General features: G+C 43.5%; 1 protein-coding gene across 4 annotated transcripts in view; it reads left to right on the top strand.

Moving 5' to 3' along the window:
• Positions 1 to 1,472: 1,472 nt before the first annotated feature.
• The window catches only part of LOC133351120 (guanine nucleotide-binding protein G(I)/G(S)/G(T) subunit beta-1), a 30,419-nt gene continuing 17,607 nt past the window's right edge, over positions 1,473 to 14,284 (top strand). Inside the window, exons 1-4 of one of the 4 annotated variants that reach the window (XM_061566083.1) lie at positions 1,473 to 1,926; positions 3,265 to 3,318; positions 9,350 to 9,418; positions 9,975 to 10,136. In XM_061566083.1, the coding sequence (XP_061422067.1) occupies positions 10,080 to 10,136 (57 nt within the window). In that variant the 5' untranslated portion in view covers positions 1,473 to 1,926; positions 3,265 to 3,318; positions 9,350 to 9,418; positions 9,975 to 10,079. The remainder of the gene's footprint in view (positions 1,927 to 3,264; positions 3,319 to 9,349; positions 9,419 to 9,974; positions 10,137 to 14,284) is intronic. The other 3 variants (XM_061566082.1, XM_061566085.1, XM_061566084.1) reach the window with 3 other exon arrangements.

Raw genomic sequence — 14,284 nt, forward strand, 5'->3', positions numbered from 1 at the left:
TACCGTTATTATGTCATCATTAATTAATAAATAGCTCATCAGAAACAAAATGTAATTAATAAATTGCTGGATTAATACCAGCTCCATTACATCATCATCAATACAATCACAATTAACCACAATCAATCTGCTGCAATAGTATATTATCTATGATTTGGATTAACATCTCAAGAGATTCGTGATTTTTCAACACTCACTAGCTCCTTCAAATTCACAATCATGATGAATTGCGCTGCACATCATCAGCATCATCATGCCCCGATGATATTCCACTTGCTAAACAGCAAATTAACGATTGTTAATTAATATCAGCCATGATCAATCCACCACCAATATCTCACGATCCTGCGATGCAACAATACAGCCGGCAGCTGCACGAAAACCGATTTCATCATTCCATCTCCTGCGGATGACGTGTGCCATTAAGAATTAATTACAATAAATAAAATATATATATATATGCAAGGACCGCACTGCATCTTGTTTCAGTGCCTGAATGGCATTGTGACAGTGTCTCTATTTGGGAGACCTGTGCTGTTTGTTATCAAATGCATCTTCATTTTATCATCATCATCAACCATCATATCATCACGTAGATATTTGCTGCTCAAAGCCCCCGAATTTCCCACCACGCACAAGCACGACCACCCATCCTTTTCGTATTTCCCACCACATATAGGCGTGGAACCCAACAGGTTTACATTTCCCACCACGCATAAGCAATCGTCGCCCCGTTTGAGATTTCCTACTGCGCACAGGCGGTCACGCCTTTGACCGAATCAGATTTTTGATATTGGAAGGCTAAGCAGATTTTGGGCCTGGACATTGCACGGATTGGGTGACTGTAGTTGCAGGCTTGCTGCTGTGGTTGAGTCTGCATTGTGAACAGCAGACGGCATTGCAGCAATATCCATTATTGTACTGTAGTCTGATCCCACGTCTATGTTGTTTAACGCCTTAGAATCCCCACAGCGCATTGACACGACCACCAAACGAGACGTTTTTACACATTCTTCACCCCCTTACGTGCGCATCCGCGTTGGGAAATCTAAACCCTGCGTGCAGCCAACGCGGGGTTTCCCCAACTCGCGCACAGGGCTGGGTGAGACGGCGGGGGGAGGGAGTGGGGGGGGGGGAGACAAAGAAAGAGGCGGGGACTAATTTGTAGGCGTGGCTTAGCGCGCGCGCACCGCCCCCCCCCGAATCTACGAAGTAAATAAATAAATAATCAGAGCTCCCTCCCTCCACCCACCCCCTTCCTAACAGCCCCGCCCCTCACGCAAAGGCCCCAGCGCGAGGCGGGCCCGGGGGGCAAACTTGCCTCCTGCCGCCGCCGCCGCGCTCGATACGGACTCTGTTGTACACGCGCCTACCCGCCCTGGGGGCGCTCGTCAACGGCGGGCGCGAGGACCACGCCGCGTTGGGAAGCGCCCTCGGGGCGGTTGGCGCGTCCGTTTGTTGGGGCGGCGGCGGCTACCGCGCCCATTTCCTGCGGATGAGCGCGCGCGCAGCGTCCGTTGGAACCACGACGGCGTCGGCGGCGTTTGGTTGAACATTACCGTCGTTTTAAATTTGCTTAATTAACGGAATTAAAATAAAGTATAATCATCGTCTCTCGTTCGTTTGGTGTTGGTTATTCTAGTGGCGACGTCGTTGTTAGACGGGTTTTTTTTTATTTTATTTTGATATATTTTTTCCCCGTTTAAGATTGTTTTGAAAGGAGAGTGGGGTTGTAGGCGTGAAGTAGGGAAGTTTTCTCGTCAGATTGATTGCGTTAAACATTTAGACAAACGTTCATATCCAATTGTAACACAAAAAATAGCCCCGTAAAATCGTGACATTGTAATAAGACAAATAATAAAATAACTCCGCTGAGGCAGAGCCAGCCGGCATTGGAAAAGCCCCAACATCAGCCTCCGCCGTCAGGTAAAAAATCCAATTTGTACACGACAACCACCACAAATAATACATCCAAACAATCTCACTCACAAATAACAACACCAACCTTGCTAGTTATAACCAATTAACGCTGTTTAATGAACAAATTAGTGCGAGTGACGGCTCGGGCCTGCGGTGCGGGGTGAGGCCTGGCTAGACTAGCGACGCTCCAAATCATCTTAAAGATTGTCGTTACATAACAACATCAGTTATAATCATAAACGTAATTATACTAATTATTACGACTGTGGTGTGAGCTATAATGTCTCGTTAATTGGAGGTGGTAGGTTAAACCCGTTTGGGTTTAAGCCGCGGCTGGGCTGTTAATCCGCTTTGGTGCCAATGCCGCATCTCATTAAACGCGGCCGCGCCGATTCTACTTTGCATTATAAATAATCACCATTATTGTACAAGCAAATATAATCCTTTGTTGTCATCATTGACGTCGTTTGAGTCGGTTAATTTCACAGCCCTAGGCGTGGGGAAACGTGTGTACGTGCTTGTGCGCGGTTACACCGTCACGCAATACAGTACACGACTACCTTAATACATTTTAATATCCATAACAAAACAAAAGAAACACGGCTGCATATTGTCTGTAAGGAAGGCCGTTGCCGAAATGTCCTTAAAACCACAGTATCTTGTCGGTAACAAACACAACCCACCACCGTGTGTTGCCTTCATACGTACGTACCGCTTTAAACCGTGCATGTTTTTTTATTGTACAGCGCGGTGTGAAATCACTCGCATTTCATGCGTCTCACCTGTGTATATATGTGTGCACGTCTCGATCTAGTAACACAAGCAACGAGCAGCGATTTTTTAAAAATATTATTTGTATCACCCCCCCCCCTTCCACCCACCTCTCTCTCTAAAATGTTGATATTTAATGAAATAATTCGCCTGCCCGCTCTCTGCCGGCCATTTTCACGCCTCCGCTTCTCTGTTCGCTTGGCGAGACGGAGACGAAGCGAACGAACGAGGCACCGCCGCGCCCCGTGATCTTGGGGGGCCTCTTCCCCTCCTCCTACTCATCATCATCATCCTCTTCTTTAGCCATCGCTACCAAACAACCAACCCTCCACCTCTTTAGCCCATCTCTACCAACCTACCAACCAACCCACCCCCCCCTCTCCCTTCTTCGTCTTCTTTCTGAGCGAAATAGATTTGTCGAAACGCACATTTTTTTCGGGGGTGGGGGGGGGGGGTAGTGCCTTTGCTTAGTTGGGATTTTTTTGTAACATTAATTTGTTGCCGCAAACGGATTTAATCATTGTGCTTCTTGGGGGGTGGGCGTGTGTGTGTGTGTGCTGCTTTTTAAACAAGCGCGGCGGTCGGTGGCTTTGCGAGCCCGAGCCTCTGCCCGCCGTGTCTGTGAAGGTACGTGCTCGTTGCTATTATTATTGTTGTTATTGCAGAAATAAAACCGGCGGGCGAGGGGGGGGCACAGGTTTCATTGTAAAATCCAGCGGATATTTTGAGGGTCATTGTTTAAACAAAAAATGTCACCACACACCGTCCCCCCCCCCTCGTGTTTTTTCGCCTGCACGTCCACGCATTGGGAGATGGTTGGTGGTGGTGGGGATATTTGCCGAGAAATGGGGCTCCCTGTTCGCTCTTTCGTCCGTGCAGTCGTCGATGCTACGCGTAATTCGCAGTGCCCGCGGATTGCCGTGCTGTTGTTACTCCATTTTTAAAAGGCTTCCCACACCCCCCACCACCACCCTTTTTTGAGACGTATTGTTTGGACGCGTGCAGACATTGCAGAGCATTGCGTTCTTCGTATGCCTCCCACATGCATTGGCGCCGAGCGTGTGCACGTATACGTGTCCGCTGTGTACAGTATACGGATAGGACAGCGAGCAGAGCTCACGCTGTTGGGAGATAGTCGACTCTTCGCCGTTGTCACCATTGTTTTTCGTTGCCCCCCAGCCGTCGTAGTTTGCCCTGCACGGTGGGTAAATTGATCGCTGCTTGGTACAGGGCGGTCGGCGTTGGACGCGACGTTGATTAAGGAGAGAGACGTGGGATTTTCATCGGTGGCAATGACAGACGGCGACAGTGGAGGAGTGACGTCTCCGGTGCTCGAGACACGAGAAGAATTTGATTTTGGACGTACAGTACACAGGGGGGTGTGTGGTGTGCATAGAAAGCACAGAAGCCTTCTCCAGCCGTCCGTTGCTGTGCACGGTGTGTGCATTAGGTGGCTCGCAGCCATTCACGGATACAGTCATGCAACCGACCCTTTGAGGCAGCCCGGGTGTTGATTGTCTTAATTCCTACGCCCGTGTCGCATCCCGTATTTTTCAAGTTTGCATGCGTGTTGAGGGGGGGGGGGGGTTTATAAAGATTCAGGCTGAAGTGCCGAACCGACAAATCTTTGATCCGAAATCAAAACTGGGTCAGAGCACCTGCGTTGCATGCTCACCCCGGGCCATTGTGAAACCCACCCGCCGATGAGACACTGTGTCTGTGTGTAACCGCACGGCCACGTTTGTGCGTCTGTCCGCCCGTCTCAGTCGCCCTCTTGTGGCTGCAGAGTGTACACGCGTGGCATGTTGGGGGGGGGGGGGGGGGCTTGGGTACATGCATCGTGCGGAATAAGGTGTTCCTTGCTTCATGGTTAATTTTCGCCTCCCAATAAACGCTCAGGAAAATGTTGCAAATGTGGGATCCTAAAATGTGCAGGACAGAACACGCGCTGTTATGCAATGTGCATGGGCCGTGTAGGGAGGGGGAGAGTGGAGTAGGGCTGGATGGATTGGTGGTGAAGGCTCCTGGGAGATGAGGGGAGGGCTGAATGCAGTGGTTCTGATGAGGAGAGAGGCAGGGTGTGAAAGGGTGAGGAGAAAGGGGAATGGTGAGCCGATATGGAAGGAGTGTGAACAGGCATGTGAAATTACCCTATGTTATACTCCCACCTATGCTTTTTCATAATTCATGGGAATGCTGAATGGGCTTCACCCATAAAGCAATACCCCTACGTTATTTTCTAAATTGACATGTTTTGTCAGTGGAGCAAGTTTGGACACATGGTGCAAGTCAGCCCGTGATGAACATCTTATTGCTGTGTGCATCTAATCGCTGACAAATTATTTGTAGTGTTGCATTTTAAATGACACTGGTCTTCAAACAAAAAAAGTGCTTTTTTTTCTGTAATCTCTGCATCCACCACACTGCACCTGCCCCCCTCCAGATGTGCTCGCACCACCCAGTGTCCCTTTCAGGGGAGTTCTGAGGACAAGTGGAATTCTGGTACACACACGGCTATAAACCGAGTCCCCTCCCACCACAGTACTCTTAATGACAGTGGACATTTGCTCCTAAGTTATTTCTTTCCTGTGACCATGGCGATAATGATGAGTGAATTCTGTCTAGCTGTTATGTGCAAGTCCCCTGTCCAACTTGATGACTGATTCTGTTCAGAAAGGGATGCCATGTTCGATGAAAGCTGTTAAGCTGTTTTTTCCCTGAACAACCTGTCAGGACTTGTTCCAATATCTAGTATGCCTAGCAAATGTGGTTGTGATTGGCATCCGTTCCTTGCCTATTTCAGATGAACAATATTTAAACGGGAACTTGCTGCATGACCTCCTGCTTACAAGTTTGTATATAAATGTTACATTTGGTTGTCATGCTGTGAAGTTAAAATATCTTTTGTAATAATGATTGTTTACCCAGGAAAGCCTTGCTATGCCTCAGGGATCTTTCAGGAGGATCCTGCTGTGGGATGTTTTAAGACGGTTCCTGTTTTTGAGTAGTTTTTGTGCTTGGGAGGAAGTGGCATGCCGAGAGAAAAACTACACTTGCAAGGGGATATACCACTTAATCCACACAAGTAATATAGTCAGAAGTCTATTTGATGTGCCCTGGCTGCATCTCTGATCCAGCAACCCTGACTCAAAGTCTCGTGATTTTACACATGTGTGACATTAACCTCAGATGTCCCCATGTAGAAGTAAATGCAGCTGGAAACCAGTTGTTTCCGTGGATGCCTATTTGTAGTTAAGGTCACCCATTGACCTTTGAGCAGATGAAACTGTGGTTTTGGTCCATAATATACCTAAACATAATAGGCCATGAACTAAACATTTTTAATTTGTGATACAGAACAGCTTGACGGCCCTGAAGTTAGCTTGTAAATAAGGTCCTAAACAAATAAAAGTCTATACAGTTGTGGAGTATGGTGCAATTTTCACAAGAGCCAGAAAGACATTCGAGTTCAAGATAAGACTTGCCATGTAACAGTTGCCTACATTTTTAATTGGTTTGTTTAAAAATGTTTGACACGACTCAGTTTTATCAGACTGGGTGCGAATATCCAGTATTCAATTTCATAGCATGGCTCTAGAGTGTTGTGCCTGTGAGATTGTTTATGTAATAGTTATATTGTTCAGATTGCTGTTGTGAAATGTCTCAATGCCGATTGCTTGTGATCTTAGGCGGACACCTTTTGGGTTTCCTTACATGCGAGAGGAAGCTAATACCCAGAGACAGGACTTAGATGCATACAAATAGGTCAGCAACCTACTCAATGCACTGGGTGACACGCATCTGATCTCAACGTGATTCGCCAACCAAGCTCCACCACGCCCAGTCCTATATCTCTGGCTTCATGAAGGTTATCAAATATGCAGTTGTAAAAAACAGGGCGTGTTGTAGTGTTATACAACTGCGTTGGGGGATTTACAGTGAACCTTGTTGGCCCGTTTAGTTTAGGTTCACTATAAGATGTTCCTTCTGTTAAGAGATTACTGTAAAATGGGTTCAAATTGGTGGCCTCGTGCTGGCCTGTGAGGTTTTCAGAGGATGCCAAAAATCACACGAGGGCACATGGCCACATCCATGCACCGAAAACAAGAAAATGGAGATTAAAAGGGCAAACCATCTGTGTGGGATTTGAAGATTTTCACTGCCTGCAAGTGCATAGGTCTTTCTGAAATTGTTAATTTTAAAACGTGTTTTTAGTGCCTTGAGTGTCATGTAAAGTTTGATCAAAATATAGTGTTTTTTTCAATTTGTGTACATGCGTGTCTGCTGATTGCAGCCTTTTTTTTTGCTTCTTAACGTAAGACAATATGCATTTTAAAACATTAACAGCACAATGTTTAGATATCACAGCAGTGGTGAGATGCGGTTACAAGGAGAAATGGGATATTTCATGATACAAAGATGCATCGAAGCACTTAAATGCCCTTATACTGTTTCCACTTTGAATTTTGTTTTCTGCCTGAAGTGTGTGCACAGGAAAAGGTTCTTCACTTTGAAAGCTTCTGTATTGTGTGCCCCATGAAATATTGCATTTGCATGTTTTGCTCTTATACATTTGCCTACGTAATTGCGCGCAAAGCAACTAGTACATTGCTTTAAAAAAACTTCCTTGGTCAATGAACTTAACATGTAAGCACTGAGCAGAGCCATCTGTCGCATTTTATCCATGATATCAGGATATGCTTGGAGCGTGGACTCGGCTCTCTTGTTAAGCCAAAATATTGCAATACTTCTTGTACATTTACTCACCACCATGTTTTCCTTTGTTCCCGTAAGTAGTTGTAACATTTTTATTATGGGTAGAACTGTACCTTACAGCTTGGGTTTTTATACATGAAATTGGCCGATTACTTGGGTTTTAAAATGCTGTTAGGAATATGCTTTGTCTAGAAATATCCTTGTGTACATGGAAAAAGATTGAACTGTTTTAGTGGAATGCTGTGTTCACAAGTGCAAATATGCTTCACGAGTTTTGGTGAATGCTGCAAACATTGGACAAGGCTTATACTAATTCTGTTGTCAGGGTGCCATTTATTTCCTTACCAGTGGGAAACATCACCCTGTGTTTTTGGGAGTGCCATTTTTTTATGTGATTGGTCTGGCGCCTTTCCCGTATGTGGACTTCATTTCACCAAAATGTTGGGGGCTGTTGGAAGCATACTGCTCTCTATTCAAACTAGCATTAAGAATGTAATCATAGCCTGCAGGATTTTACTGATTGACAAGATGTTGGTGCCCATGTTACACGACCACCATTCAGTAACTGCTCTAGGCCAGATTTGCTTTTAGATTCAGCCATGCCTATGAGTTTTGTTCAGATTTAAAATAACCTGCTGCAGCAGCCCAGCAAGGCATGCACCTTGTACAGGAATGCCTGCGATCCTTTTCAAGATATATTTCTCATTTAATTGGCCTCTGTGTCTGAAGTAAAGTATATGCATGTAGTTTTATGATGTTTTAAGCATGGCAGCCCCTTTAATCCTTGGCCAACGATATTTTAGTCACAGGAGCTGGGTATTCAATGTTGATCTCCTTAATACAAACCAGGAAATTATCAATGCTAATTCAGATAAATCAGGATCTCTGCACTTGTATCTGATATGATGGCATCCGATTATGCACGATTAGGCCATCTGTTTTGCCCATGTAATGCTATTTCTCACGCAGTGGCAGTGTCTGTACCTCGTGTGCTGTGTGCAATTCATTGCAACAAAAACCCCAGTGAGCCTGCCAAGCCATTTTCTAGGGCCTTCCATTATTGCACGCCCTCCTGTGCGAGTGGGTTTTCCCCGTTCTCTATGGGGAAAAATAACAACATGAAAGTGTAAAAAAACACCGATGTTTACGGAATTATTTGCAGAATGTCGTTTTGTACGTCGGTGTAACAATTACAATGCAGGGGAGAATCTTGGGTAGAGTGCAACAATACCTCTTTTGTTCGCTCGTCATTTTGTCTCATTGCTGATACACGCATGTTGCATTAGGGTGCCTTTTGAGCTGCAAAGTCCGTGGTTTTAGCTACGAGCACATTAGGGCTGCCGTCGGCCAGTGCCCAGGGACCACCTAAATGGCCGCTTCCTGCTGAGCTAGTGGGGATGGGTGGGCCTGGTGAAACCCCCATCTCCCACCCACCCTCTCCCCCTCCATGTGTCTCTTGGTTGCGGCCTTCCCCTCCCCTCCCCGGCACACGTGAAATATTAATGAGACTGAGAGCTATCACATGCTGAGCCATCGCGTGATGGCGAGGGCATGCATCTTTTATCGCGTTTATTGTTCGTTCAGGCCTTCTCGTTGCAAATCTTTTTCAAATTTTCGTACTTTTTTTTTTGCTACGAGTGTTAGTTTTTTGTGTTATTTGCACCCTCATAATGTGTCATGGGGGGAAAAAATACCTTCTGTGTTCCTGTGCAAAATGTGAAGCAAATCTCTGATGTTTACATGCTGAAAGCAACCGGCGAGATTCATCTTTGTGCGTGGGGTGGTGCTGCGGAATTATTTATTTTTTTAAGGACACAGGCGCGGCAGCGTCATTCGGCGACGCCCTGCTCTCCCGATCGCTCCTCCTGCGCACAGGCCCTTGTGTAACGGTCGGGTGACGTCTCTGAACAGGCCTGCCTTGTGTCTGCCCCCTTTCCCACAGCGGGCCTTGGCCCAGCAGTCTATTCACGGTTGGCTGATCTGCGCAGAGCGAGCGAGAGTGCAAACAAACGTAAGCGTGTGCAGCAAAAAAAAAACCTTCGTCTGACGTTTTGAGGTCAGGATTTCCAGGAAGCCTTTCTCCTAGACGTTGTCTTCAAAAATAAAGCTTTTATTGTGATATTAAAAACGTCGTATGGGTAGCAGCTTGTCTGTGCGTCATTACTATTTTAACACTTTCAGTCCCTACGTGTAACTGATGTGATCATGTAAAAGAAATATACAAAAATATCTGTAAAGAAAGCATGTTTTAGGTTTCTGACAAGCCGACAATGTCGCCGTTGGCCAAATCTCCACTCATTTTATGTAGCCTTCGGTCAAATCTCTACTCAGATTTTTTTCCTTTTATTGCTTGTCTATGCATGTTTGCACACTGATAATTTGCATTCTGGAGGTTGCTTTGTCCTTGTTGAGAAGTAAAAATGTAAATTTAATGCACAGTTGTGAATTTAATATAATTAATGTTCATTTATACTGTAATAATGATATGGTCACATTGTTACTGTAATGGCTTGCACCCCTTTGTGTGCGCGGATTTGTATTTGCGTGTGTTTTGTTGTTATATCCAGGTCTGCGAAACCGGCTTGTGTGAGGTGACGGCCTTTGGGGGACAAGTGAGCAAGGAGCCGTCGAGCGAACGGGCGTAAGAGAGGCGTAAGACTGAGAGGGAAAACATGAGCGAGTTGGAGCAGTTACGACAGGAGGCCGACCAGCTGAAAAACCAGATCCGGGTGAGATGTTTCATTCAAGGCACGTTATGATGTGAAGTAACCTCAAAGTATTTTGGTTATCTTCATAAAGGGTGCTCTATGAACTGTTATTCCAAGTGTGGGACATTTCAGTAAAATCCCTAACTCTTAAAAAACAGGCTTATTGTTTGGTTATCAGTTATAATTCCTAAAATAAAATGTGTGCTTTTAATTTTATTAATACAATTTATCATTGATGTGACTTATGGAAAGCCATCTTGAAAAATACTGCAAATATTACATTAATGTGGAGATATTGTTTTATTTAGTTTTCACCGCAATTCACAGTAGTCGCCTTAATGTGAAATCCGCATACCCATCCGTGTGTTTGGCATTCCTGCAAAAGTGTTCATCGGGTGAGTGGACATTGCTTGAGTCGGAATCTGTGAACCTTCAACTTAAGAGGTTGGCTCTACACACAGCCCAGCAAGCCTTCGTACATTTTCAATCAATTTAATTCTTTGACGCAAATTCAAGTGACATTAAAAATTAAATTCCTGACGTCAAAGCAAAATTCAATACTTCATTTATTTCACTGAATCCTTATTGGGTTTCCCCCCCTCTGATGGCTGTGCAGGGGATTGCGCTGACGCACGCCTACTGCATGTTTGACTCCGTTGTTAAAACCGTGCGGAGGCATGTGCTTGAAAGCTTGTGCGGGTTTCTCTGCTCAAAGATACCCCGAGTGCGCAAGGAGTGCCCTGCTGACAGGGTGGCCTTTGAATCACAGCGCACACAATGGTGTTAGTAAATTGTGTTTGTATAGATAAGCACAATGGATATGTTCTCAATGTTCAGGTTACTCTGAAAATTGGGCCTAGATACAAAATATTGGACAATCAAAAATTATTTTCTTTCGGATTGATGTGAAAATTACGTTACAGGAAGCGATTCCACTTTCAGTAATGTCACATCCGCAGTTTTCCCACTAATAGTTGTCTCACATGGCATTGGGTGACGTCATACTTGCTAGCACTAAGACGCTTTACATTATTACAACATGTAGATGATCTAAAAATCTGAAAGATCCAAAATTTGTCCAAAAAGTGAAAATCCGAATTTTAAAAATTCAAAATGCCATCCTAGTGGGCACCATAGTGGAGGTGGCCAATTTTTTCTAGGACTGTGTTGTAATGTGTGTTAAAATACTGAGCCAGGCATCTAATACATTTTAGCAGTGTGATTGCAGTCACCAATGATATGATTTAACTATTGTAAAACATTTTCTTAAGCTTAATTTTGTTAATTCCTGAAGTGAAGACTCCGTCACATACAGGGACAGCAGCCAACATATTTTTCTTTGCTGCTAAAAAAATCAGGTTGGTAGTTGATTAATATTGACCTGTAAAGGATTTCAAGGTATGGACCATGATGTTACTCGGGTTTTTCCCAAATGTGTCACTTTCATGAGAATGTTAGAAAATAAATAGTTTACTCTGCTTTGGTGACATTCATGTATGCATAATGCATGACCTAGGCTGCTGTGGTGCTTTTATGGTTAGTTAGCTCTGTACTTACATCTGCATAACATGGGGTCACGGTCATTCTTGTGAAGATGATCCCGCAAAATAACATTAGTTTAAGGTTGTTGCCATGAGTATTTGCTGTATAGAAAACTGGGCACATTCATGATAGGTTTATCCAAAATGTAGTGATGAAAAAACATTGATAATGGTCATTGCTTTTCAACCAACAATTTGTCACATTCCATGACATTGTCTCATCGTCTTGCAGCGTCATGTTCTGCGAGAAGTCATTGTTTTGCACCTCAATATAATGTTATTATTGCTAATTATGAACTTCAGTAAAACGCAGACTAGCCAGACTAATAGGGGAAGCCCTGTTCTGGCTAACTGAAAAGCCTGGCCAGCTCAAATTTCCATACAAATCAATGTAAAAAAACAATACACACACGTGTATTTCAGATTTTTGCATCGTCTACACACACGTGTATTACATATACACATGTACAGCATAGTATGTGTATTTAATATTCGTGGGCGGTTGTTCGTTGACAGACCAAACATACTTGTGTGTACAATATTTCACCGTGGTTATGGTCAGTGAGGGTATGCAGGTGCGACCACCCCTATCGCCCTGCCCTATCCCTCCTGCAAAATAACTAATGTATTGCCATAAGTCAATTTAACACTTTAACTACATTTTCTACACTTAATACCTGTTTTATTGCATTTTATTATAGATTATTGCATTGCATATTCCAAACTGGAATGAGTAAATTATCGTTTTAGATTCGCAATTCTACATGAAATGTACACGTTAAAGATGTTTCTTAATAAGCTGATTCGGTATGGCTGTGAGGAAAATCCAGCTATCCAAAATACGAGTTGCCGAATTCCGGCCATCCAGGATTTTACTGAAATAATAAAACATGAAGGACATTCATTTTGGAAAGTTAGACGATCCATGCATATTCTCGATTTTTCTTCCTCGGTAGTGTATCAAGATACAGTTAAACAGTCCATTTGGGGGCTGAATCCATACAGTGCTTTAGGGCATATTCATAAACTGGTCGCACTTTCACGGAGGATGTAGGGTGACACTTCGTATTTTTACATCTGGTGCTGACATCTAAGCAGACTGACAGCAGCAGCACTTTTTATTTGATCTCAAAGGTTTTGGCCATTTAACCAAATGCGTAAGTTTTAAGTGTGACCTTTCGGCGGTAGTTCAATATTGGGAAAGTAGGACAGCGTACAGATCTCTCGTGAAATTTATGGTTTTGAAAAGCTTTCGCAATCAAGTCTTAAGCGTTCACATAAATTGTGCAACAAAGTAGATTTTGATTTTTTTTTAAATGTACCACTTAAGTCTATTGAGCAGTATCATTCAGAAATGCCAAAATCAAGTAAGCAGATTTTAAATGGCTGGATATTGGTAAGATAACTCAAGAATCGTCTAAGCATTAGGTTAGGGTGAAATAGCTTTACATGCATATTCAAGCACTTTACCTATGGTACATGTATCTGAATGGGTAATACTTTTTCATATCAAGTAGCCCCCCATTTTATTTAAGATCACTGGCGACTGCCAACTTCAGCCACCATCCAGGCCGGGGTTTCTGTTTGATCTTGATATATGTAGATGAATGTTAGATTTGATTTGTATTAACTGTCAAACCATGGAAGTAGCAAAGTAGTTGTGAAAATAATGCAAGGCAGATGTTTACTTTACCTATTGTGACGAAATGTTAGTCGGTTATTTAAAAAAAATTCAAATAATATTTACAGATCTGAATAAAATGTGTTTGGACAAACTTTCAACTAAATATTTGGGTGAAGCTGTTTAATGGCTGATGAGAAACAATTTTAAGTCCCAGACATGCTTCGGAGTAGTATTCAAATAATTAGCAAGATGTACTCGACTGTAGTTGAGAGCCTCTGTTATATGCAGAAGTAATTTTTATTGTTTCAACATTGATATTAATATAATCATGAGATGGTTGTTGAGAGAAGTGACGCCCTGTGGAATGCTTGTTATTGTCAGCACCGCACAGTCAGCACACACCCACGGCCTTGCATTGTGCTGTGGGTGAAGGCGGTGAGCCTTTTTGTGAGGGTGCTCTTCCAACTGAGCTGCTATGGTGTGAGCGTGTAGTAGGCCAGTGTGCGTTTTTAAGTCTGCGCGAGATGCATTGCTGTGCATGTGCTGTGCCGAATGGCTACAAATCACGTAATTTAGGCTTGGGACAACCGGTTGTTGAAATGTAATCCAAAATTTCTAAATTTGGACAGCAAGTTGGTGAGCTGTAACGTCTCTATTTAATGACTTTGCTTAACTGCAAATAATTTATGTTCGCAAACTACGGTGTAAAATCAAATGGAGAAAATAAACAGTGTGTGCTGTGTGTGGCCATAATATTGCAAGATCATTTACAACCAAATATACACAATCATTTTCTAAATTGGCATGTGAAATGTGAATCGGTCATTGTCACTTAATCGTTAGAGTAGTGCTTACATAATACCAACTGCTATTTTGTGCTGCTGTAGATGCTGGTGAAAACTACTGTTCTGATGGAGTTCAGCATTTACTTGTTTAGATTTTTGAGGATATAAGTGCTGATTGACAGACCTAGAAAGTATTTTTGCAAGCTAATGTTAAGTATG

This window comes from Lethenteron reissneri, chromosome 36 (assembly GCF_015708825.2).
Source record: "Lethenteron reissneri isolate LAM-NWPU_2019-01 chromosome 36, ASM1570882v1, whole genome shotgun sequence".
In the NCBI taxonomy this organism is placed as follows: Eukaryota; Metazoa; Chordata; class Hyperoartia; order Petromyzontiformes; family Petromyzontidae; genus Lethenteron; species Lethenteron reissneri.